The sequence below is a fragment of the Solea solea genome, chromosome 1, assembly GCF_958295425.1.
Source record: "Solea solea chromosome 1, fSolSol10.1, whole genome shotgun sequence".
NCBI lineage: Eukaryota > Metazoa > Chordata > Actinopteri > Pleuronectiformes > Soleidae > Solea > Solea solea.
The window spans coordinates 25,476,211-25,503,359 of record NC_081134.1 but is presented as its reverse complement, the minus strand read 5'-3'; the positions used below and the strand labels follow the sequence as shown (position 1 = coordinate 25,503,359).

Sequence of the window (27,149 nt, the reverse complement as noted above, 5' to 3'; positions counted from 1 at the left end):
CCAAGCGTGAACTGTGAGACTAATTCAACAATTTGTCAATAAAATGACAAAAGTAAAGAAAATATGTTATAATTTGACAATAAAATGACAATAGTAAAGAAAATATGTTATAATTTGACAATAAAATGACAGTAGTAAAGAAAATATGTTATAATTTGACAATAAAATTACAATAGTAAAGAACATATGTCATAATTTGACAATAAAATTACAAAACTAAAGAAAATATGTTATAATTTGACAATAAAATGACAATAGTAAAAAAATATGTAATAATTTGACAATAAAATGACAAAGGTAAGAAAATATGTTATAATTTGTCAATAAAATGACAAAGGTAAAGAAAATATGTTATAATTTGACAATAAAATGACAAAAGTAAAGAAAATATGTTATAATTTGACAATAAAATGACAAAAGTAAAGAAAATATGTTATAATCTGACAATAAAATGACAAAACTAAAGAAAATGTTTAATAATTTGACAATAAAATGACAATAGTAAAGAAAATATGTTATAATTTGACAATAAAATGACAAAAGTGAAGGAAAGATGTTATAATTTCACAATAAAATGACAAAAGTAAAGAAAATATGTTATAATTTCACAATAAAATGACAAAAGTGAAGAAAAGATGTTATAATTTCACGATAAAATGACAAAACTAAAGAAAATGTTTAATAATTTGACAATAAAATGACAATGGTAAAGAAAATATGTTATAATTTGACAATAAAATGACAAAAGTGAAGAAAAGATGTTATAATTTGACAATAAAATGACAAAAGTAAAGAAAATATGTTATAATTTCACAATAAAATGACAAAAATAAAGAAAAGATGTTATATTTTCACAATAAAATGACAAAAGTAAAGAAAATATGTTATAATTTCACAATAAAATAACAAAAGTAAAGAAAATATGTTATAATTTGACAATAAAATGACAAAACTAAAGAAAATGTGTAATAATTTGACAATAAAATGACAATAGTAAAGAAAATATGTTATAATTTGACAATAAAACGACAAAAGTGAAGAAAAGATGTTATAATTTCACAATAAAATGACAAAAGTAAAGAAAATATGTTATAATTTCACAATAAAATGACAAAAGTAAAGAAAATGTTATAATTTCACAATAAAATGACAAAAATAAAGAAAAGATGTTATAATTTCACAATAAAATGACAAAAGTAAAGAAAATATGTTATAATTTCACAATAAAATGACAAAAATAAAGAAAAGATGTTATAATTTCACAATAAAATGACAAAAGTAAAGAAAATATGTTATAATTTCACAATAAAATGTCACAGAATTAAAGATGGAGTTTTTTTAAAATGTCCTTTGATCTGAGCTGACGGTTCCAACATGGTGAGGTCATCCATTAAACATGGCCGTCTAAAAATAAAGGCCTGCTCTTTAATCTGGGCCAGAGCTTGGAGTGGTTTACATCAGCACATGAGAGACAAAGAGAGACAGAGATAGACAAAGAGGGAGGACGAGGTTTCATCTTCATCCTCACCAACGATGGATTTGTACTTCAGGAGCATTTCCTGTCTGACCTCTGTCCTCTGATCGATGCTCTGTTGTGGTAATATAATTACCACTCACTTTTTTTTTCTGCGTTACATTTCTAATGTAAGTGATCACTTTAACGCACTGTTAGACTTTTCCACCAGGAAACCATTCACTCTCCCACACCAAAGTCCACAGAGAAAATCAATTATTTTAACATCACAGGAGTTGTTGATCCACTGCTGCCTCCATCACTAAGTTCAAATTCGATCGGATTTACGTCAGTGACACAAAGTGACCACACGAGGCAGCAGAGGATCAGCAGCTTCTGATTTTCTCTCTGGACTTTGGTGCGGGAGAGTGACTGGTTTACAAAGTTCACTTTCCTGGTGGAAAAGTGTGTCTTACAGTGAGATAAAGACATGAACATGTGGTGCAGACATTGTAGTCTTTTATGAAGTGGCTAAAATGTGTCTCTGCTGGCAGCCATTTTGTGTTGACTGACTGTAAGTGCATTTACGCGAATCTGCTCACGTTTTGTGTCAAATCAGCGTTTTCTCTCCACACTGAGTCCAAGGTTTTGGCAGCGCTGAAAAGTTAGTCTGAAAACTTGAAGTGTCCCTTTAACCTCTTCTTTTTGTTATGAATATTCATTCATCTTGATTTCTGTTCATCCCTGGCTCCAGCCTTCACTTTCCATTCATCTTCGTCCTGCTCTTTATTTATTTATGAATGAATGAATGAGTGAATGAGTGACTCCATGCCTCCTCCTGCTCTCCCCGGGCGGAGGTGAGCTGCTGGACTCTGGGCAGCAGCAGGTCGGTTGAGGGAAGGACTTTTGGGAAATCACATGCTTCTCATCTCCAGCTCTGACTGTGAGACGCCATTTTGGAGCAAAGTTTGGGATTTTTTTTTAATGACCTGGAGTGAAGGAGGAGGAGGAAGAAGAAAGGAGGGATTTACTCTGAGGGAAGTTTGACACGAATGCAGCAGACTGAGCTGGGAATAGCACCCGCAGCAGTGCGGGATAAGTGAGCCTGGACTTGGCACGGCTCGGGTTGAGGTGTGCCAACAGCAGCCGGGACTCTGAAGTTGTTTCCCGGGATCAGCAGCAGAGCCCCCGGGGGCTCCGGAACTCTGTTACCGGCCTTTCATAACCGCATTCACACTTTGGTTTTATTTGTGTGTGTCGCCACAGCGGCTCGTGTGTGCGGTACACGCCGGTGAAAGGAGCCTCTGTGACGGGGACGGAGAGCGCGGAGAGCCGGTGCCAGGCGGAGCTCCTCTCCGGGTTTCTGCCTCTCTTTGAAGCGGGAACACACGGGTGTTTTTGTGGCGGTGGGGTTCCCCGGAGACTCGGTGGCTTATTTTCGTTTGGATCTGTTCATTTTTCCCCTGGCAGGGAGTTTGTTTGTCGGAGGGAAGTTGGTGTCGTCGTGGAGCCCGGACTTGGAGTTGTGACAGCGGGCGTTCGCTGGTGGAATAATCGATAAGAAAAGACACACGGCGGCTCCTGTGTGACTCTGTGTGTGTGTGTTAACACGGGGCCAGAGCCGAGTCGTGCCGAGCCAGAGCGACCATGCCCGTCAGGAGGAAAGGTAAGCCGCTCTCACGGCTGCTAGCGGCGGCGAAGCTCGGTCTGTGAGCCGCTTGTTTTTCCAGGAAACAAACGAGTGAAAGTGACACCGACATGTTGGCACACACACAGCCCGACTACAGCACCGCACATACGGCCGCCGTTTGGCTGGGCCGAGCCGAGCCGGGCCGGGAAAAGTCAGTTAAAAGTAATGCTAGCAGCCGGCTAGCCGCTCTTGCTAACCAACTTGTATGTGGGACACGGCGAGAAAAAACACGTAACTTCACGCAAAATAAACTGAAATATGAATAAATTATGTCTAGAGAGAAGGGCGTAAAAGACCTACACACTGATGATGTCACAATCACGTGAAGTTTTACTTTTATTTATGGAGAAAGTGTCGGAGACTTAACCACACACACGCCTAGTTTAATTTAACGACTAAAAATGATTAAATGGACATTTCAGTTTTTTTTGTGTGATTGTGAAGCAGTGACATAATCAGCACTCACAGAGCGCCCGCTGCTGCTGAGAGCCAGTCTGAGACACAGAGGCTCACGCTCAGTGAAAACGTGACTGAAACAAGGAAAAAAAGACTGATTTTTTCTACGATATCTGTCACATGTTCATGTCTTTATCTCACTGTGAGACACACTTTTCCAACAGGATACTGAAGTTTGTAAACCACTCACTCTCCCACACCAAACCCCAAAGAAAAAATCAGTAATTTTAGTGTCACAGCACAGTTGTTGATCCACTTTTAAATGGGACATATTATGCAAAATCAACTTTTTAACCATTTCAATACTTATATTTGGGACTCTGGAGGCCCTACCAGTCGCCAAAGTGTGGAAAAAGAATACTCAGTCCTTTTTTCGTGGTCCCCCTTAGTGTAAGTATAGGCGATAAAACATGCGATGTTGAATTCCCTGCACTTATGACGGCAGCATGCGCATTTCACCGCGAATGTTACCACCCCACCAGTAAGTTTACTTCGAGAGCTCCACCTTAGCTCCACCTTGTCCCTATAAAATGCGAGAGTGCAAGCGAGGGAGGAAGAGCGGTATTATGTCAACGCGGAGGGACAAGTGTGCTGTTGGTGGCTGCACAGTGGAGCACAGTGTTTTCCAGCCTTAGAGGATTTTATATATGAAGCTAATGTGCCGGATAAAGTCAGCAAACGTGTGTTCGTGTGTTTGTGTGTTCGCACCACTTCGGAGCACAGACTCAGTCTGATACAGTCACATACAGTGGCAGTTTATGCAGCTTGCTGCTCACCGCTGGCGATCAGTGGTGGTGATCAGCGGTGCTGTCCCTAAGTGTTTTTAACTGATTTACAATTCGGCACTGTTCGGCTTGCAAGAACAGTGGCACTCTCGCTGTTTTCCACGCACACAGCCATGTTGATATTGTCAGAGAACTAGTGGAGGGAGGGGGAGAGAAATGGAGCGGAGGGAACAGGAGCTGAGCGAGTGAGCGCTGTAAAAAGGACAAATCAGAAACCCCCTGGAAGAAGTGGGTGTGTGTTTGCCTGTGTCTCATTTGCATATAAAGGGACCATGCACAAAACCGAGTGTTCTGAAAGGGGTGGGTTTAGCAGGGTTATTGAACTGCCATGGTGCTTCATCCTTATGGTATTTTGACCAAAGCATGTCACAGACATGTTCATTAGGACACCAGGGAACTATTTTAACTTGGGAAATAGGGTATAATATGTCTCCTTTAAAATATTTAATTTAGACTTCACATCAGTGACACAAAGTGACCACATGAGGCAGCAGGAGACCAGCAGCTCCTGTGTCCCCGCGACCTAAAATCACTGATTTTCTCTATGGGGTTTGATGTGGGAGAGTGAGTGGTTTACAAACTTCAGTTGGAAAAGTGTGTCTCACAGTGAGATAAAGACGATATCTTCTTAAAGATATCGTAGAAACAGACTGAGTTTATTCACTGAGTCTCGTCTTTTCTGACAGTCATGTTTTCACTCAGAGTTGGAGCTGGACAATATGGCCAAAGATGTCACAGTAAAACAAGTTTCCATATCAGTTTATGTTGATAAATATCACAATAATACTAAGAATGACTCCTGCTGTACAGATGCACAGCGAGCTCTGCTGCTGCTGGAGGAATATCGCACCAAACTGAACCACACTGAGGACCGGCAGCTACGAATCTCCCTGCAGAGGGTCATCGACATCTTCCAGAGTAACCTGTTCCAGGCGCTCATAGGTATGACGACTTACTGTGTTCTGATCAGTGTTGTGACCAATGTTCTAATCAGTGTTCTGATCAGACTATTAACAATGAATTAACTATTAACAAGCGACTATTAACCAATTATTAAATTAACTGAAAATAAATTTGATCAGATTGAGTGTTTTTTTCTTTTTCTTTGACTTTATTATTAATCAATATTAATGACGCAGCTTTAACACACTCTTACTCAGACTCAAACCACTTTCTGCTGCAATAATTGATCAAAAACCTATACTTGCTCAGAACATGGAGCAATAATAAAAAGAGAGAACCAAACTTAAGCCTTTGGAGTTTGTTTAACTGAAGTCATCTGATTTTTACTGCCTCAGTAATCTGATTTCACCCAGCACGGTAATCTGAATACAAAATACCCAAATGTTGAAATGCATTTATTGTCGCTTTTTTTTCTGCTGGAGCAGAATGGACTGTTGTATCGGAGCGCTTATATCGGAGATTTTAGAGGCACTCCGATATAATCAGATATGCGTTTTTTGGCTGATATCGGACCGATATCGGGACATCCCTATTTATAAGACATACTTTTGACATTAGACATATACATATGACATATTGAGTAGATTTATATCCTGTTATACAGTATATATATACTGATGTGTATATATACAGTGTATATATATATACTGAAGTGTATATATACTGTATATATATACTGATGTATATATACAGTATATATAAACTCATGTGTATATATACAGTATATATACTGATGTGTGTATATATATACAGTATATATATACTCATGTATATATACATGAGTATATATACTGTATACTGTACTGTATATATACACGTGTGTGTATATATACACTGTATATACTGTACTGTGTGTATATACTGTATATATACATGTGTATGTATACCAGGATATACTGTATATATACACATGTATATTTAATGGTGTAAAAAGATGTTTCCTCATACGTCTCCAGCAGCTCTAGTTTGTCATAATCTCAATGTGATGAAAAACAGATTTTTTTGTAATCTGTCAAAGTCCAAACAGTTGTGTGTAATCTGTGTGAACACCGTCATTTAACATGGTTTAACATGGTAACATAATCCTGCAGGAGCAGCAGGGGCACAGCTGTCTGCCTCACAATGTTCCAACAGCATTCATGCACTCATGGATTCATTTCAAAAAGAATATATATGAAGTTACTTCACGCTGTAATATTTTCACATCATTAATGATGTGAGTGCTTTACAAACTTCACTGTCCTGTTGGAAAAGCCAGTCTCACAGTGAGGTTAAGACGTGAACATGTTTTTCAGACATTGAAGACTTACAGTGACGTCCGTGTCATGGTCGAAGGCCAAAAATAAAAAAACTAAGGTATAAAACCACTCACTCTCCCACACCAAACCCCATAGAGTGAATCAGTGATTTTAACATCACATACACAGGAGCTGCGGGTCTACTGCTGCCTCGTGTGGTCACTTTGTGCCACTGAAATAAATTGAAATGAAGAATTTTGAAAGCCGACGTGACAAAATCAGACATTTGAACTTCGTGATGCAGTGGATCAACAACTCCTGTGATGTTAAAATCACTGATTTTCTCTATGAGGTTTGGTGTGGGAGAGCATGGATGTATTCTAAGAACTGGATAGAGCTCCGCCCCCCTGGTTCCGTTCATTCCTATGGAGTTTATTTCCGGGTTGTGTAGAGCATGAGCATGCGCAGTAGAGTTACCCCCCATGATGCCTTTCGGCTTTGTGAACGATCTTGACTTGCTCGGCGTGAAAAAGAAAAAAGAAAACTCCTAATTGCCTTCATTTATTCACATTTCTCGTAAAGTTTTCACATCGTATGGTTCCCTGACAGTAGCGCCGTTCCTGAGATGCCATGACCGCGCTTTGCTGTGCTTGTCCCTCTGAGAAATACGATTTTTCTGGGCTTTTTATGGCCTTTAGGAAGGTTTTTCAAATATGAAACTCCATGAATTAAAAATATAGAATATAAAGATCTATACATGCCTATGTCCATGTCATGAGGTGTCCTGTGAACAGTTTTATAGGCGTCTATTTTACTATTGTGCTCAATGGTAAATGGACATAAATGTCAGTGTGTGGTTTGTCTGACGTTCAGAGTGCACAACATTTCTGCTTATTGTGCGCATAATCTGTCAATCAAAACCTAAAAGGGACTTGGTCCGTGTTTCAAGGCGATTTACGCTCCTTGCCCTGATGACGCGATGCGGTTGGGGCGCACTGAGGACAGTCTGCTCCGATCAACAGTTGCACCGGGGGAAGGCGGGCGGGAGAAGCCGCAGTGAGTGCACATGTCCATGGCCCCGGGAAGCGGTGAGGTCTGGGCGGGGGTTCCCTGTAAACCACCTTCGCCCCAAGCCCTTCCAAGCCGATCTAGAGTCGGTCGCGGTGCACCACCGGCGGAGGAAATTTCATGTCAAACTTATGTGTGACACTGTTGTATGATGAAGTCGGCATCACTTCATGAAAAAAACTGTTGAAAGTGGAAATATGGAGATTAAAGGTTTCTGCCCAACAGTAATCTCCAGTACTTAATGACCAAAATGGATTTGTTAAAAGACTATACTTCTAAAACTGACTAAAACCTTTTTGAGTTTCCATCGACTAAAATTGGACTAAAACTATCACATATAGAAATGACTAAAATGTGACTAAAGCTAATAAGCATTTTAGTCCAAAAGACTAAAACTAAGACTAATTCTAGAATGGCTGCCAAAAACAACACTGCATGTGATGGAGGAATGCACAGGTGCTTATAGGGGGTGTGGCCTCAATAGCCCTGCTGTTAAGTGTTGAGCTCCGTGCATGTGATTGTTTAATAACATTGTTGATATTCAACTGTATTTGCATCAAACCTGATTGTTTTAGCCAAAGATTATGATATTTAAGTTCACAACCTTCCATTTTGGAACTGTCCAGTTTATTCCCGATAATTCCTGAACTCTTGCAGCCATAACCTCGACTTAAAACGGATTACATGACAAATGCCGTTGCAATATCTGTCAGGAGAAATCACCATTTGATATTTGGCTCCGGGTAGAACCATGTCGTTGTCACTGCTCTGTTTATCTGCCGTAACCGTAGCGATGCTCTAACTTGGGAAGTGAGTCGCTGCTTTCGCTGTAAAACGATCTCTTCACAGTGTTCCACAGTTCCACAGAGGCCTCTGTCTTTACTGGACATCAATACAGTCCCTCAGGGACTAAAGTGAAGAAGAGTTTTTATTCTCTCTGTAAAATCTCATTAGAGAGAGAAAAGGAGAAGAATTCTGGACAAAACAAAAAGACGACACACACACACACACAGTAAATCCAGCTGCTATAAATACAGTGTTTGTTATTTATATTTTTAGCTTTTCTTCGAGGTGTGAATCTATTTTTATTACATAACCCTGTTCAGTGATTTGCTGAAAAATCCTTTTTTTTTTCTCCCTCTGGATTCAGTCAGTTATATTAAAGGGAAAGTTCAAGCTGTTTGAAGTGTGTCTTGCTGTAAAATCTACGTCAATGTTAGTCTACGATCTCTACGTCACATGTTCATGTCTTTATCTCACTGTTAGACAGACAGGAAAACAACAGGAAACTGAAGTTTGTAAACCACTCACTCGCCCACACCAAACCCCATAGAGAAAATCAGTGATTTTAGCCGCATGGACACAGAAGCTGCTGGTCCTCTGCTGCCTCGTGTGGTCACTTTGTGTCACAGAATTGCACAAAATAAGACATTTGAATGTTGTGATGGAGGCGACAGTGGATCAACAACTCCTGTGTGTGATGTTAAAATCACTGATTTTCTCTATGAGGTTTGGTGTGGTTTACAAAAGTCTGTCTAACAGTGAAATAAAGACATGAACTTTTAATTAGAAATGTATCATGACAGTGATGTAAGGGATAACCTCATGTGTCTGTCTTCATGTGTTCACGGTCTGTCTTCATGTGTTGGTCTTCATGTGTTCATGCGTTTGTCTTCATGTGTTCATGTCTCTGTCTTCATGTGTTCATACATTTTTCTTCATGTGTTCATGCGTTGGTCTTCATGTCTTCACGTGTTGGTCTTCATGTGTTCATGCGTTTGTCTTCATGTTCTCATGCGTCTGTCTTCATGTGTTCTTGTGTTGGTCTTCATGTGTTCATGCGTTGGTCTTCATGTGTTTACGTGTTGGTCTTCATGTGTTCATGTGTCTGTCTTCATGTGTTCATGCGTTGGTCTTCATGTGTTCATGCGTTTGTCTTCATGTGTTCATGCGTTTGTCTTCATGTGCTCATGCGTCGTCTTCATGTGTTCTTGTGTTGGTCTTCATGTGTTCATGCGTTTGTCTTCATGTGTTCATGTGTCTGTCTTCATGTGTTCATACATTTGTCTTTATCTGTTCATGCGTTGGTCTTCATGTGTTGGTCTTCATGTGTTCATGCATTTGTCTTCATGTGTTGGTCTTTATGTGTTCATGTGTTGGTCTTCATGTCTTCATGTGTTGGTCTTAATGTCTTCATGTGTTGGTCTTCATGTGTTCATGTGTCTGTCTTCATGTGTTCATGCGTCTGTCTTCATGTGTTCATGCGTGTTTCTTCATGTGTTCATGTGTCTGTCTTCATGTGTTCATACATTTGTCTTCATGTGTTGGTCTTCATGTGTTCATGTGTTGGTCTTCATGTCTTCATGTGTTGGTCTTCATGTGTTCATGTGTCTGTCTTCATGTGTTCATGTGTGTGTCTTCATGTGTTTCATGTGCCTGTCTTCATGCGTTTGTCTTCGTATGTTGGCCCTCATTTCTATATGTGTTCATGTGTCGGTCTTCATGTGTTCATGTGTTGGTCTTCATGTGTTCATGTGTTGGTCTTCATGTGTTTTAATTTGTCGGTCTTCATGGGATCACGTGTTGGTCTTCATGTGTTCATGTGTCGGTCTTCATGTGTTCATGCGTTTGTCTTCATGTGTTCATGCGTTTGTTCATGTGTCGGTCTTCATGTGTTCATGTGTCAGTCTTCATTTGTTTATGTGTTGTTCTTCATGTGTTGGTCTACATGTTTTCATGTGTTGGTCTTCATGTGTTCATGTGTCGGTCTACATGTGTTCATGTGATGGTGTTCATGTGTTCATGGGTCGGTCTTTATGTGTTAATTTGTTGGTCTTCATGTGTTCATGTGTTGGTTTTCTTGTGTTCATGTGTTGGTCTTCATTTGTTGGACTTCATGTGTTCATGTGTTGGACTTCATGTGTTCATGCGTCTGTCTTCATGTGTCGGTTTTCATGTGTTCATGTGTTGGTCTTCATGTGTAGGTTTTCATGTGTTCATGTGTTGGTCTTATGTGTCGTCTTCATGTGTTCATGTGTCAGTCTTCATGTGTTCATGTGTCGGTCTTCATGTGTTCATGTGTCGGTCTTCATATGTTCATTTGTCGGTCTTCATGTGTTCATCTGTTGGTCTTCATGTGTCGGTCTTCATGTGTTCATGTGTCGGTCTTTATGTGTTCATGTGTCGGTCTTTATGTGTTCATGTGTCGGTCTTTATGTGTAGGTTTTCATGTGTTCATGTGTTGGTCTTATGTGTCGTCTTCATGTGTTCATGTGTCAGTCTTCATGTGTTCATGTGTCAGTCTTCATGTGTTCATGTGTCGGTCTTCATATGTTCATTTGTCGGTCTTCATGTGTTCATCTGTTGGTCTTCATGTGTCGGTCTTCATGTGTTCATGTGTCGGTCTTTATGTGTTCATGTGTCGGTCTTTATGTGTTCATGTGTCGGTCTTTATGTGTTCGTGTGTCTCAACTTGTTTGCGTCACATGACGCAAATTCGTGTCGCTGTGTCTCTCCCGCTCAGATATCCAGGAGTTTTACGAAGTGAGCTTATTGGACAGTCAGAGATGGGTGGAGTCTCCAAAGGGGGCGGACCCCACAGTGCCTGTCAACCTGTGGGACTTCTCCAGCCTTCAGAGCACCACAGTGACCTCTGACCTCAGCACCAGCATTGAGGTGAGAACCAATGTCTGACGACTTTGACACGCGGAGGGGGAGCTTCGATGTAACGTCACACAGTTTTGTGACTGAGTCCCTTTGTCAATACTCTAGTACTCATGTATGTACTTGAGTAATTGAGAAGTACAGAGTACACACTATACTCTCTTCAGTTAGAACAATCACTACTTCCTTGTTCGACTGTTTGAATGACGGGTGGTGTCAGTCTCATTACCGCCACCTAGAGTGTTGATAAATGAACATATGAAATACTTTTAATAAATGCAGATATATTATTATATTCACATTTTTAATATTTAACTTCATTTATTAACTTATTTTTATTAAAACATACAGCACCATGTGGAAAATAGATTAGAGATTACAGCAGTGTAGAGTAGTATGTCTAGTATGTGTAGTATTAGTATGACTAATTTCTCGCCTCAAATCATCTTACAACTGTGTTCAGGACACAGAAAATATTTATTTCAGGTTTATATTCGTATTCTCTTCTGCCGTGTTCCGCAAAATGCATTCTGGGATATATGGGTCTCCCAAGTACGCACAAGTATGTATATTGAGAAAGGGCCATAGTGTCTTTGAATGCATCTCGTAACTCGACACACACACATTCGTCTTCTTGTCCCCAAAAAAGATGAAATGTCTTGCAGGTTTTGTCATGTGGACTCACAGATGATCTGAGGAGACTTTCGAGGTCGAAGGTCAAGGGTCAAGGTTGCTGTGACCTCTTAAATCACATGATTTTTGAAAGCAGTAACTGTGTTTGCTGCTTTATGCCGAGTTTGACCTCGGAGAACATGGTGGTAGGAGGAGCTCTGTGATGTACTTCCTGTGTGCAGGTGAGCTGTGTGTTGTTGTTTTCTTTCTCTCTGATCGTAAATGTGCGTGGTCGTTCGTAGGACTGCCCCCTCCTTAACGAAATCCTGCACACGCTGGCACAGGTCGGACGCTCACCTGGTCAACACGCTCATGTAAGTACTGGACGCTGCCTGCTGCTGAGTGGGAGAGGCCATCGCTGTTGAACCATCAGAGGGGGCGGGGCTTTAGGTCCAAGGTCAGGGGAAAGATGGCTTCAAGGTGTCTGATGGACTGATGGTGTGTTCAGGGGACTGATGATGTGTTCAGGGTTTAATGGTGTGTTCAGGGGACTGATGGTGTGTTCAGGGTTTGATGGTGTGTTCAGGGGACTGATGGTGTGTTCAGGGGACTGGTGGTGTGTTCAGTTTTTGATGGTGTGATGGTGTGTTCAGTGTTTGATGGTGTGTTCAGGGGCTTGATGGTGTGTTCAGGAGCAAATATTCTCATAATTGATTAACAACTGCCTTTTCTAAGATTTTAGAAACAAAGGGAAGATTAGATATAGGTCGGTAGTTAGCTAAAATATCTGGGTCAAGGGTCGCTTTTTTGAGAAGGGGTTTAATAACTGCTATTTTAAACGTATGGGGCACATATCCAGTTAATAAGGATAGATTAATTTGAGTCAATATAGAGCTGTTAATTAAAGGAAACACATCTTTAAACAGTTTAGTGGGATAGGATCTAACTGACAGGTTGATGGCTTGGATGATGAAACTAATGATGTTAACTCAGGGAGATCGATAGGGGAGAAACTGTCTAACTGTGCACCTGGTGCTTCTAAAGCTCTTGTGCTAAAAGATGAGTCAGTCCCAATATGAGGGAGGAGATGATCCATTTTTTCTCTAATTGATGTTATTTTATTCACAAAAAAGTTCATAAAGTCATCACTGCTCAGTGTTAAAGGAATAGATGGTTCAGTGGAGCTGTGGCTCTGTGTCAGACTGGCTACAGTGCTGAAAAGAAATCTATGATTATTCTTATTTTCTTCAATTAAGGAAGAAGAATAGGCAACTCTAGCTTTGTGTAGGGCTTTTTTGTAAGCTACAGAACCATCTTTCCAGGCTATGTAAAATTCCTCTAGATTACTGGAACACCATTTTCTTTCTAATCTACGTAACGCCTGTTTAAGAGCGCAAGTATCAGAGTTAACCATGGTGCACGTCTCATCTGATTCACCACTTTCTTTTTCAGAGGGGCAACGTAATCTAATGTAGTACGCATTGAGGCCGCTGTACTATCAACAAGGTTATCTATGAGGGCGGGAGTACAATCACAAAAGGTACCTTCAGATTTACTGACATATGGCACCGAGTTAAATAAAGGTTGCACTGTCTCTTTGAATGTATTAATATTATTATCAGACAGGCATCGAGTGTACCTGTATTTCTTATTTATGTTATTGTAATTCATCATTGTACAATTAAATGTGAGTAAATAATGATCAGTAAGGAGAGGGTTTTGAGGAACTATGTTTAAGTTATCAATACCATAAGATAAAACAAGATCGAGGGTGTGACTAAGGCAATGAGTTGGTTTATTAACGTGTTGAATAAAACCAATTGATTCCAACAGCGAGTTAAATGTGCAGCTAAGACTATCACGGTCAACATCTACATGGAGGTTGCAATCCCCTACAATTGATTTTATCGGTCTTAAGCACTAACTCGGATAATAACTCAGAGAACTCTGATAGGAACTCTGAATAAGCTGCAGGAGGACGATAAACTGTGACTATCATAATTGGTTTCTGTGATTTCCAACTAGGATGAGATAGATTTTTCAGGGGCTGATGGCGTGTTCAAGGGTTTGATGGTGTGTTCAGGGTCTGATGGTGTGTTCAGTGTTTGATGATGTGTTTAGGGGTTTGATGGTGTGTTCAGGGTCTGATGGTGTGTTCAGTGTTTGATGATGTGTTCAGGGGTTTGATGGTGTGTTCAGGGGCTGATGGCGTGTTTTAAGGGTTTGATGATGTGTTCAGGGGTTTGATGGTGTGTTCAAGGGTTTGATGGTGTGTTCAGGGGACTGATGGTGTGTTCAGGGGTTTGATGGAAGTTTGAAGTTTGTAAAGCCCTCACTGTCCCACACAGAGAAAATCAGTGATTTTAACATCACACACACAGGAGTCATTGATCCACTTTATATCCCGTAATCTGCTGAGGAGCCTGAACACAGCGGACGGTGGTGCAGACCTTACTTCACCACCAGAGGGCACACTCTCCTGTTTAAACCAATAGAAGCGATGACACACACACACACACACACACACACGCACACGGCGTGTTTACACCGGCTCTACTCGCCTCGCCACAGTTTAAGTGGTGTTTCCACTAACATAGTAACCTGGTACCAGGTAGTATCTGCAGTACCTGCTCCGGGGAGGTTCCAGAAGCATGCTGAGTAGGTAACATGTGATGATTGGTCAGACTGTCGACCACTGACCAGCCAGAGTGCCGTCACAGGAAGAGACGCCACACACACAAATCAAGACTAAACACGTGGGTTAATCTCCAACAACTACAGGAGTCTGGTGTGTAAGGACAGCACTGCTGATCACGAGCAGCAGCACAAATCACTGACACTATGGCCCTTTATCAATATTTTATTTATATTTTAATTGTTTCAGGACAATTTAGGATTTCAAATAATGAATTCATTAAAATAAGACATTAGAACTTCGTGATGGAGGCAGCAGTGGATCAACAACTCCTGTGTGTGTGTGTGTGTGTGTGTGTGTGTGTGTGTGTGTGTGTGTGTGATGTTAAAATCACTGATTTTCTCTATGAGGTTTGGTGTGGGAGAGTGAGTGAGTGTGTGTGTGTGTGGGAGAGTGAGTGCTTTACAAACCTAACAGTGAGAGAAAGATGTGAACGTGTGAGGGTGAGCCTCGGGCAGGAGGGGGCGCTTACAGCACAGTCGGCTCTGGCCATAACTAAATCACAGAAGCTTCTCTCAATCGTTGTCGTCTGGTTATTGATGGATGTGTTGATACTTACAGTCGATTGGGCGCCCTCTGGTGGTGGAAAAGTGTAATGCTGCTGGTTGTGTTTGGTTAATCTGCAGTCATTGTTGTTGATGTGTCACCTGACCTGACCTCGTCATCGTGGTCCCCCTGACCCCTGTTCATCCTCTTCCTCAATTTACTCCTCCTCTTCATCGCTGACTCTGTCCTTCATCCCTCCACCTTCCCTGAGGAAACACCCCCACACTCTCCTCGTTTCCGATGTGTCATGTGACTACCCCCTCCCTCTCCTCCCTTCATCACACCCCCACAGAGGAAAGCTTCACACACACACACACACACACACACACACACACAGTGCTCACTTGCCCCTCATCTCTCAACATCACCGCCACAGAGAGAGTGAGACGGAGAGTGAGGAGTCGTGGTGAGTGCCTGAGAGGAGGTCAAGAGAGAGGAACACATTCTAATAGAAGGAGGAGGAGGAGGAGGAGGGGGGAGGGTCTCCCTGAATGAAGGAAGAGCTCCGGGAGTCGTGTTCTCCTTGCCGCGATGGAGCGACACAAGGAATGAGGGCGGATGGTGAGAGCAGGGAGCAGCAGCAGCAGCAGCAGCAGTGGTGGAGGAGGCGAGGCTGGAGGAGGAGGTGCTGGTACTGCGGGAGGAGCCGGGCTGCGCTCCTGGAGGAGGCGACGGCTGTCGGCCACCTGCCCCGGTGCCTCCAGCAGCAGGAAGGTGGACTGTTTCTTGCCCATGCTGTGCCACTGCAAGCTGGCCTGCACCAACAGCGCCATCTCCCTCATGTTCGGCTGCAAGGTGGGTGGAAGCGTGCCGAGAGGCGGCGGCGTGTGGTGTGGGCGGGGCATGTGAGGTCACTTCAGTCATCAGCTGAGTGAGTGGTGGTGAGGTGAACTGCTATGTTCACTCGACCCACCAATCACACGCGTCCTCTGCACCGGTGCTGATGGCTGATTGACGGTGGGCAGAGTCAGTGGCAGGATGACGGACACGTGTTTGTGTTGACGTGTTCTGTGGGGAAACACACACACTCACTCATCAGATCAGCTGAGAGCAGCTGTGGCTCCGTCTACAGATTCCCATGATGCATTGGGGTTTTTAACACGTAACCTAACATGAGACTTTCCTGCTCAAATTGAATGAGCTGAATATGAACTAGGACCTTTATTTTGAAAAGTGAGGGCTTGTAGTTCATGTGATTCAGGGGAGTTCAGCTGCTGCTCTTTGTTTCAGTGAGGTGTTCCTAATAATGTGGTGCAGTGGACGACTGTGTGGGTGAATCCTCTTCATCGTGTCACTGAATCATCCACAAAACCCCTCCTCTTCCTCGCAATCCCTTCTGCTCCTCCTCCCCCTCCTGCTTCTCCTGACAGAAGATGTGTGCGATTGGAAACAACAAAGTTCCGCTGATTTGTTTGAAGACCCAAAAAAAACCTTCCTGTGAACCATCTGTGGGCCCAGACCCAGGGTCAGTGTTGAGGACATGAACAGCAGACTCAGTCTTGACCGTGTCCTCTCCTGTCCTCTCCTATCCTCTCCTGTCTCAGAAGTACCAGCACCATGACGAGGACTCGTCCCTCCAGGACCAGAGCTCCCCCCAGCTGACGGAGGAGGGGGGGGCGGGGCCAGAGCTGGTCCAGGTGGCAGAAAAGAACCTGTCCCAGGTGGAGAACGTGCACGGCTACGTCAGCCACGCCCACATCTCACCTATGAAGGTAGGCGTGGCCTGTGTCAGAAGTACCAGCACCAACACACTAAACACCTGTGTGTTTAACACCTGCTAAACTACAGCCAGAGATTTAAACCAGATTATTTTCATCATTCTTCAGTGAGGACTTTTATCATCATCACATTTGATGTTTGATTTAAAGAAAGAAAAATGACAGAAAGTGGTTTTAATGATTTTTAAAAAAGACTCAAACTTAATTGATTCTTAAAGTATTTGATGAATGATAGATTTAAACCTGTAGAACATAATATTTCTACGTGAGTTTGTTAATGGTTTGTATTTGTGTTTATATCGTTATTGTCTCATCTTGACCCTCATTCACTCACACTTCTGTTATTCACTCATTCACTCACACTTCTGTCATTCACTCACGCTTCTGTCATTCACTCATTCACTCACACTTCTGTCATTTACTCATTCACTCACACTTCTGTCATTTACTCATTCACTCACTTCTGTCATTCACTCACACTTGTCATTCACTCACACTTCTGTCATTCGACCCATTCACTCACACTTCTGTCGTTCACTCACACTTCTGTCATTCACTCATTCACTCACACTTCTGTCATTCACTCACACTTCTGTCATTCGCTCATTCACTCACACTTCTGTCATTCACTCGCACTTCTGTCATTCACTCATTCACTCAAGCTTCTGTCATTCACTCAGTCACTCACACTTCTGTCATTCACTCGCACTTCTGTCATTCCCTCATTCACTCACACTTCTGTCATTCACTCACACTTCTGTTATTCACTCATTCACTCACACTTGTCATTCACTCATTCACTCCCACTTCTGTCATTCACTCATTCACTCACACTTCTGTCATTCACTCAAGCTTCTGTCATTCACTCACACTTCTGTCATTTACTCATTCACTCACACTTCTGTCATTCCTCACACCTGTCATTTACTCATTCACTCACACTTCTGTCATTCACTCAAGCTTCTGTCATTTACTCACACTTCTGTCATTTACTCATTCCCTCACACGTCTGTCATGTCTCACACCTGTCATTTACTCATTCACTCACACTTCTGTCATTCACTCAAGCTTCTGTCATTCACTCACACTTCTGTCATTTACTCATTCACTCACACTTCTGTCATTCCTCACACCTGTCATTTACTCATTCACTCACACTTCTGTCATTCACTCATTCACTCACACTTCTGTCATTCCTCACACCTGTCATTTACTCATTCACTCACACTTATGTCATTCACTCATTCACTCACACTTCTGTCATTCACTCACACTTCTGTTATTCACTCATTCACTCACACTTCTGTCATTCACTCACACCTCTGTCATTCACTCACACTTCTGTCATTTACTCATTCACTCACACTTCTGTCATTCCTCACACCTGTCATTTACTCATTCACGCACTTCTGTCATTCACTCATTCACTCAAGCTTCTGTCATTCACTCATACTTCTGTCATTCACTTATTCACTCACACTTCTGTCATTCACTCATTCACTCACGCTTCTGTCATTCACTCACACTTCTGTCATTCACTCATTCACTCACTCTTCTGTCATTCCCCATTTACTCACACTTGTCATTCACTCACACCTCTGTCATTCACTCACACTTCACTCATTCACTCACACTTCTGTCATTGACTCACACTTTCATGGATAACACGGACCGGATGTTGTCTGTGTGTCTGTCTGTGTGTCTGTTACACACACACACACACATATACACACTAAGATAAAACCAGGAGAACAGTGCCACCCTGTGGTGTCAGGACAGAAGGACGTCCTCATCACTGAAGCTTTGGCTCTCTTGTTGTTTTGTCTTTGCCTTGTTTTGACCTGTGCGAGACTCCGCCCCCTCCCCTGTGTTGTGTAGGTGGCGTCTCTGGAGTGCGTCTTTGACGGATCGTCAACGTTAGGACAGCAGCACCCGGAGCTCCCCTCCCCCACCTCCCCCACCTCCCCTACCTCCTCCACCTTCCACCTTCACGGAGAGGACAACCACTTCCTGTCCTGTTCCTCCAACCCCTTCCCCCTGATCCAGGTAACTCCGCTCCCTGACCCTCTCACATCTTCATTCATTTATATTTTCACACACTCATCTTCTCATGGATTGACTGCTTTTCCTGACTCCAGCTTTCATCTTTGTGCGTGTGTGTGTGTGTGTGTGCATGTGTGTGCATGAATGTGTGTGTATTTGTGTGTGTGTGTGGGTGTGTGTGTGTGTGCGCGCGCGCACACACACGCACGCACGCGCGTCTGTGGAGCAGGACGTGGTTAACCTCATTTAACATGACTGTAAACAGAGAAAACTGTCTGGCTCCAACTGTGATACATGCCTGATGACCTATGTACTCTACACGCACACACGTCACATGATCACGTCTTTATCTCACTGTTACACAGGAAACTGAAGTTTATAAACCACTCACTCTCCCACACAAACACACACACACACACTCACTCTCCCACCAAACTCCACAGAGAAAATCAGTGATTTTAGCTGCTAGTCCTCTGCTGCCTCGTGTGGTCACGGAGTTAAGTCTAAATGAAGTATTTCAAACACTGAAATGACAAAATCAGACATTAGAACTCAGTGATGGAGGCAGCAGAGGATCAGCAACTGCTGTGTGTGTGATGTTAAAATCACTGATTTTCTCTGTGGACTTTGGTTCAGGGAGAGTGAGTGTGTGTGTGTGGAAGAGTGAGTGGTTTACTAACGTTGTTGTTCTTTCAAAGGTAACGTGAAGTTTTTAGTCTTTATTGCCTTTGTTTACTCGTTGGTGTTTTGTGGATTGTGATGGAGTCAGTTCTCAGAGTGAGTGAGGAAGGATGAACAGGAATCACTCTGCACTTTCCTGCTGCTCACTTATTACTGAGGAGGAGGAGGAGGAGGAGGAGGAGGAGGAGGAGGAGGAGGCGGCGGCTACGCTCTCTCTCCCCCTCTGTCGTGTCAGTGGTGCTGTCTGTCTGCTTCACACAGACGGAGGCTGCTCTCCCTCCCTCCCTCTCTCTCTCCCTCCCTCTCTCTCTCACCTGTATTCCCCCTGATGCTCTTCCCTCACTCTCTTGCTCAGTCTGACATCTCGTGGCAACCACTCATCAGTGAATGTCTGCTTCAAACACCTGCTCATAAACTCTGCAGCCTCCTTGTTTTTGTCTGTGAGGAGGAGGAGGAGGAGGAGGAGGAGGAGGAGGAAGAAGAGTGAGCCCCCCACCCCCTCCCATCGTCTGCTCATCAGCCAGCACCCCCTCTCTCTGCTGCCCCGCCGCAGCTGCTGCAGGAGCCAGAGGAGGCACCTCCCGCAGCAGCAGCAGCAGCAGCAGCAGCAGCAGCAGGCATGCTCAACTCTGTGTGGTATGCTAAAAAGATGGGCCGCCGCATCATGGGCACACTGAGGAGAACCAAGCGGCTCCACCGGCGCCTCCTGGTAGGTCACCTCCTCCTCCTCCTCCTCCAAAATGTGAGGACTCGAGGGGGAGGGGCTGCACCATGTCATCACGCGTGATGTGTGTGTGTGCGCGTGCGCCCGCGTGCACGTGTGTGTGTGTGTGTGTGTGTCATGATGCTGCTGCGTCACATCTGCAGCTCATCCACAGCAGCATCGTCATCGTCACACACACAAAAGTGAAAACATGATCCGTGTGTGTGTGTGTGTGTGTGTGTGTGTGTGTGTGTGTGTGTGTGTGTGTGTGTGTGTGTGTGTGTGTGTGTGTGTGTGTGTGTGTGTGTGTGTGTGTGTGTGTGTGTGTGTGTGAGAGAGTGAGAGATTCACCTGCATAAACAGCAGCAGCATCATGTTCTGGGCAGACGTGAAGGAACCCCTGCAGTAGCACACATGCCTTCCCTTTCAGTGTTGCCTAGCAACCTCCCGGCTCCTGACACGCAGCTCTGCCTCAGAGCCACACACTAACATACGTGACGAGGAACATGTGCGACTCAAAGAGGAAGTGGTCTTCTGGCTTCAGCTTGGTGGTCACATGGTCAGCTTCACCAGGGCTTTATCAGTACTGCACAACTCCTGCAGGGGCGCTTTTTAGTCACGTGACCGTCCAGTGCGGCCGCATGAGGTGTGGACACATAGTTCAGAGCAGAACCAGCCTGACACACTCACTCTCCCACACCAAAGTCCAGAGAGAAAATCAGTGATTGCAGCTGCTGCTCCTCTGCTGCCTCGTGTGGTCACTGTGTGTCACTGAGGTCAATCGGAACAAAGGATTTCAAACACTGAAGAGACTAAATCAGACATTAGAACTTATTGATGGAGGCAGTGTGTGTGTGTGTGTGTGTGTGTGTGTGTGTGTGTGTGTGTGTGTGTGTGTGTGTGTGTGTGTGTGTGGTTTACACACTTCAGTCTCACAGTGAGCCTCAGTGTGTCAGGCTGGTTCTCAGCACCAGGGGGTGCTCACAGCCAGTGCCTCACACATCCACACCTCAAAAAGTGATTAAAGCTCCGCCCACCAGAGGATGCACCAGGACCCCACATCTCTGGTAGTGTCAGCTGACACTGACCTGCAGCTGCTCTGCCTCACACTGGGGGGGCGACATTGATTATTCATGCAGCCAGCAGAGTCTGGTGCTGACATGTGCCACGCTCAGTGAAGCAGAGTAATCGGCACAGCAACGAGAGACGACCAGGGCGAGAGACACAGAGACATGGAGAGAGGAAGGGGAGTGTTTGGTGGCGTGGGTGGGTGGAGCTAACAGTAACAGTTTGGATCAGCTGCTGATCGAGTCCATCTGAAGAACTCGACTGTCAGTCATGACCACACATCACCCGTGGCAGGAGCTCGTCTCCAAGGCCACGAACGGCGGCGAGAAGAAGCTGACGCGGTTCGACGTCGACCTACAGAACCCACCTCAGGTTCAGGCCTCTGTGTCCACTTTCACTGCCTCCTGCCGAGCTCGTAGTCGATTCCTGAACCTGCGAGACAGTGTGAAGAAAAGCCCGACCAGGAGCACGGCCAAGGTCTTCAGCAGTGGTGGACACAGCAGCAGGCTGCACATCCCCCGGGTTCCCTCCACCTTCAGTCAGGTACTGGTGGTTCTGGTGGTTCTGGTGGACGCCTGGAGACACTTTGTGATAAAAGCTCTGACTCTGTCCAAGAGTTTTCAGAGTTAGTGAAGGTCAGACGTGGTCACCCTGAGAAAATGTTTCTGATTCGGGTATCTGGTGTTTGCGACTGTTGTTTCCTGTGTCTGTGACTGTTGTTTCCATGTGTTTGCGGCTGTTGTTTCCTGTGTCTGTGACTGTTGTTTACGACTGTTATTTCTTGTGTCTGTGACTGTTGTTTCCTGTGTTTACGACTGTTGTTTCCTGGGTCTGTGACTGTTGTTTCTGGTGTATGTTGTTTCCTGTGTCTGCAACTGTTGTTTGCAACTGTTGTTTCCAGGTGTTTGCGGCTGTTGTTTCCTGTGTCCGTGATTGTTGTTTGCAGATGTTTCCAGGTGTTTGTAACTGTTGTTTCCTGTGTCTGTGACTGTTGTTTCCTGTGTTTACGACTGTTGTTTCTGGTGTCTGTTGTTTCCTGTGTCTGCGACTGTTGTTTCCAGGTGTTTGCGGCTGTTGTTTCCTGTGTCTGTGACTGTTGTTTCCATGTGTTTACGACTGTTTCCTGTGTCTGATTGTTGTTTCCTGTGTTTACGACTGTTGTTTCCTCTGTCTATGACTGTTGTTTCCTGTGTCTGTTGTTTCCAGTGTCTGTTGTTTCTTGTGTCTGTGACTGTTGTTTCCACATGTTTGTTACTGTTGTTTCCAGGTGTTTGCGACTGTTGTTTCCATGTGTTTGCGACTTTTGTTTCCTGTGTCTGTGACTGTTGTTTCCAGGTTTTTGCGACTGTTGTTTCCATGTGTTTGCGACTGTTGTTTCCAGGTGGTTGCAACTGTTGTTGCCTGTGTCTGTGATTGTTGTTTCCAGGTGGTTGCAGGTGTTTGTGACTGTTTATTTCCTGGTGTTTGCGACTGTTGTTTCCTGTGTCTGTGATTGTTGTTTCCAGGTGTTTGTGACTGTTGTTTCCAGGTGTTTGCGACTGTTGTTTCCAGGTGTTTCACTGATGTTGGAACGTATCACCAATACTTTTCTGTTATTTAGTGTCTGAACACAGAGGAAGGTGGTGTGAGTGTCTCACCTCACCACCAGAGGACACACTCTTCCCAGTGAAAGGCTGTAAATCTTTGATTATACACTGTAACATCATGAGTCATGTTCCCTGTTTGGACTAAGTTCTGTGCTAACAGTAGCTGAATATTGCGTTAGTTAGCTTTGTCAAAGTGATGCTAATAATTACATGTTAGTAGCTGTTAAGAGAGTTAGCTCTTAACGGCTAATTCACAGTAGAATTTATAAAGTCTCTGATTGCAGCCATATTGTCACCTCTGTGTCTCAGCAGCAGGGGGAGCTCACAGCACAGTGTGTGTCTGTGCAATCACACTTCATAAAAAACTTGAACTATCCCTTTAACTTGTGTGGATGTTCTGCTCTTTTCCACTCAAAGATCCCTACAAACACAAGCGCTCACTCCCGCCCCTCAGTTTGTGTTTCAAACATGTTTTGTTGTTTTGGGTGAAATGAAGCTTTTGACCATGGTGGATCAACAAGCGTCGCTCCACGTGTGCAGCTGCCTGATCAATGTGGTCAATGTGCAGAGGCTAATTTTAGCAGCTGTTTGTTTTCCATGTGGTCCGGGTTCTGCTGCTGCTGCTCTAACGATGAAGCACTTCCTGCTCCGTTGTGGTTTCATGTGTCAGCTTGGGTCTAAACAGTGAGCTGACGACATGGATCTCTGGTGTGTTTCACTTCACCTCTCCATATTTGTTTTAAACTGCTCCAGAGAGTCTAATCTATGACAAACTGCTCACTCTCCCACAAATCAGTGATTTTAACATCACACACACAGGAGTTGTTGATCCACTGCTGCCTCCATCACTAGGTTCTAATGCCTTATGTTGTCGCTTCGGCTTTTTAAATTCTTCATTACAATTTACCTTAGTGACACAAAGTGACCACACGAGGCAGTAGAGGACCAGCAGCTAAAATCACTGATTTTCTCTATGGACTTTGGTGTGGGAGAATGAGCGGTTTCCAGTCTAACAGTGAGATAAAGATGTGAAGACTGAGGATTTCACACACACACACACAACCTCAGACTCCGCCCCGCTGACACCTAAGCATGATCAAAACAAACGGACACATGACAGGTCACAGTGAACGCAGCCTGGGGATCCACACCGACCTGACCTTTGACCCCTCACCATGCTATTGTTCAGCAGGCTGACTCTGCCCCGCCTCCCTCCTCCATAATCCCTGTGATCCCAATCTCACCAATCCCATCTGAGACCTCCATCATCCCTGCGACATCACAGGTGTTTTTTCCCTTTAATTTTGCTCTTCTTTTCTTTTTCTCTGGTCCTTCATGTCTCTCCTTCATCTCCACGTACTCTCTCTCCTTCATCTCCACGTTCTTGCTCGCCTTCATCTCCACGTTCTCTCTCCTTCATCTCCACGTACTCTCTCTCCTTCATCTCCACGTTCTCGCTCTCCTTCATCTCCACGTTCTCTCTCCTTCATCTCCACGTACTCTCTCTCCTTCATCTCCACGTTCTCGCTCTCCTTCATCTCCACGTTCTCGCTCTCCTTTATCTCCATATTCTCTCTCCTTCATCTCCACGTTCTTGATCTCCTTCATCTCCACGTTCTCTCTCCTTCATCTCCACGTTCTCTTTCATCTCCATGTTCTCTCTCTTTTCATCTCCACGTTCTCTCTCTCCATCTCCACGTTCTCTCTCTCTCCTCATCTCCACGTTTTCTCTCTCCTTCATCTCCATGTTCTCTTTCATCTCCATGTTCTCTCTCCTTCATCTCCACGTTCTCTCTCGCCTTCATCTCCACGTTGTCTGTGTCTTTCATCTCCACGTTCTCTCTCCATCTCCACGTTCTCTCAATCCTTCATCTCCATGTTCTCTGTCTGTTTCATCTCCACGTTCTCTTTCATCTCCATGTTCTCTCTCCTTCATCTCCACGTTTTCTCTCTCCTTCATCTCCTTGTTCTCTCTCTTTCATCTTCACGTTCTCTGTCTTTCATCTCCACGTTCTCTTTCATCTCCTCACGTTCTCTTCATATCTCTCAGCCGCTGCTGAAGTAGAAAGAAATTCCATGTTTCCCTTGTATGACTTTTGAAAGCTTATCTGGCTCCACCGTTCGAGTGAGTGACTGAGTGACTGAGTGACTGACTGAAGGGTCTAGAAGAAGAAAAGGGAGGGGGAGGGACTTTGCTTGTTGTCTTCGTGTGTCAGTGCTGTGTACGTACGACTGTCCTCGCTGCTCACTTCCTGTCTGACTGCAGTTGTGTGTGCATGTGATTGTGGGGGTGGAGCTCTGGGGGAGCAGTTGCTGATGACATGTGGGTGTGGTTTGATTTTGGGGGCGTGGCGTCGATGACGTGTCCTCTCTCCTCAGGCCAATCCTGCTCCTTTGGTGGTCAACTCGGACAGTCTGGACACGCCCCCATACGTGAGTCCACACCAAATATATATTAGTAGACACCAGAGTGATTGACAGCTGCCATCAGCCAATAGCAGTGCAATAGTAATAGTTGTGTGTGTTTGCAGGTGAACGGGACAGAGGCTGATTATGAGTATGAGGAAATCACACTGGAGAGGGTAAGAACACGTTTGAATGATCGTTTAAACACTGATCCATGTCATTGATTGGTGTGTTTTTGGTTTCCAGGGCAACTCGGGTTTGGGCTTCAGCATCGCGGGCGGCACGGACAACCCACACATCGGTGAAGACCCCAGTATCTTCATCACCAAAGTCATCGCAGGAGGAGCGGCCGCCCAGGATGCACGTCTCAGGTCCCCGCACGCACACACGCACCCACACACACACACAAGCTTTAAAACAACACGTTTACTTTCAGAATGGTGTCTATTACCCAGATTACCCTGCTGTGTGGCACTGCCTTTCACTGCTTTATTCATAATGTATCAGTGTGACACACCTGATCCAGGTGATGATGATGATGATGATGATGGGCTTTGGGCTCTCACAGACTTTTCCAACAGGAAAGTGAAGTTTGTAAACACTCACTCTCTCACACCAAACCTCAGTGAAAAAATCACTGATTTTAACGTCACACACACACACACACACACACGCACACACACGCACACACACACACACAGGAGTAGAATTCTCAACTGGCCTGAAAATTACAACCCGACCCGACCCAGCCCGTGGGTCTGAATCGGCCTGACATACCAGCATGAATTGTCCATTGTCCGCCCAAACCTGACCCAGCCCGAAATACATTTTCCCATTGAACGAAGCGCGGTGTTTTATTTGCAGCGGGAGCGGCTGCTGCTGCTGCTGCTGCTGACGCAGACGCAGCACCAGTCTCTTTCATCCAGTTGATTGATTCACATCAATCAACATATAATTTACAAACTGCAAGAAATGTGTTTTATGAGGGGAAAAAAGGAAGCCTGAGGCCCGACCTGACCCGCCTTATTTGCAGAATTTTTCGGACCGTACCCCGTTGGGAACTCTACACAGGAGTTGTTGATCCACTGCTGTCTCCATCACTAAGTTCAAATGTCTGATTAAGTAAAATTCGGCATTTTTAATTATTCATTCATATTGACCTCAGTCACACAAAGTGACCACATGAGGCAACAGTAGACCAGCAGCTCCTCTGTCCCTTTCTTTATGAGGTTTGGTGTGTGTGCGTGTGCGCGTGCGTGCTCAGTCTCAGGACGACTGTGTTGCTGCTGTTGTTTCAGGGTGAACGACGTCATCCTGAGGGTCAACGAGGTGGACGTACGAGATGTGACCCACAGCCGTGCCGTGGAGGCCCTGAAGGAGGCGGGCTCACTCGTCCGACTCTACGTCCGCCGCAGGAAACCTGTGTCCGAGAAAGTGATGGAGATCAAACTGGTGAAGGGACCCAAAGGTAACCTTGGTGACGGTGGTGGGACGGGTGTGGTGGTGGTTTTAATCTCACTGAGTCCTGGTCCTGGTGTGGTGCAGGTCTGGGCTTCAGCATCGCGGGCGGAGTCGGGAACCAGCACATCCCAGGCGACAACAGCATCTACGTCACCAAGATCATTGAGGGAGGAGCCGCACACAAAGACGGGCGGCTGCAGATCGGAGACAAGCTGCTGGCTGTAAGCATGTGGCCACGCCCCCCTACTTCCTGTTGACTCTGTATGTCAGCAGAGATGACGCGGTTACAGTAAAATAACAACATGATAACTATG

The 27,149-nt window shown here is 44.4% G+C and overlaps 1 protein-coding gene across 3 annotated transcripts in view; it reads left to right on the top strand.

Annotated features, from left to right (window-relative positions):
- Window positions 1-2,260: 2,260 nt before the first annotated feature.
- Window positions 2,261-27,149, top strand: part of LOC131463484 (discs large homolog 1-like protein) — a 37,845-nt gene continuing 12,956 nt past the window's right edge. Inside the window, exons 1-12 of one of the 3 annotated variants that reach the window (XM_058635260.1) lie at window positions 2,261-3,119; window positions 5,195-5,326; window positions 11,177-11,328; window positions 12,231-12,302; window positions 16,714-16,881; window positions 18,766-18,933; window positions 24,158-24,253; window positions 25,348-25,401; window positions 25,500-25,550; window positions 25,621-25,745; window positions 26,673-26,842; window positions 26,920-27,056. In XM_058635260.1, the coding sequence (XP_058491243.1) occupies window positions 3,101-3,119; window positions 5,195-5,326; window positions 11,177-11,328; window positions 12,231-12,302; window positions 16,714-16,881; window positions 18,766-18,933; window positions 24,158-24,253; window positions 25,348-25,401; window positions 25,500-25,550; window positions 25,621-25,745; window positions 26,673-26,842; window positions 26,920-27,056 (1,344 nt within the window). In that variant the 5' untranslated portion in view covers window positions 2,261-3,100. The remainder of the gene's footprint in view (window positions 3,120-5,194; window positions 5,327-11,176; window positions 11,329-12,230; window positions 12,303-16,713; window positions 16,882-18,765; window positions 18,934-24,157; window positions 24,254-25,347; window positions 25,402-25,499; window positions 25,551-25,620; window positions 25,746-26,672; window positions 26,843-26,919; window positions 27,057-27,149) is intronic. The other 2 variants (XM_058635338.1, XM_058635416.1) reach the window with 2 other exon arrangements.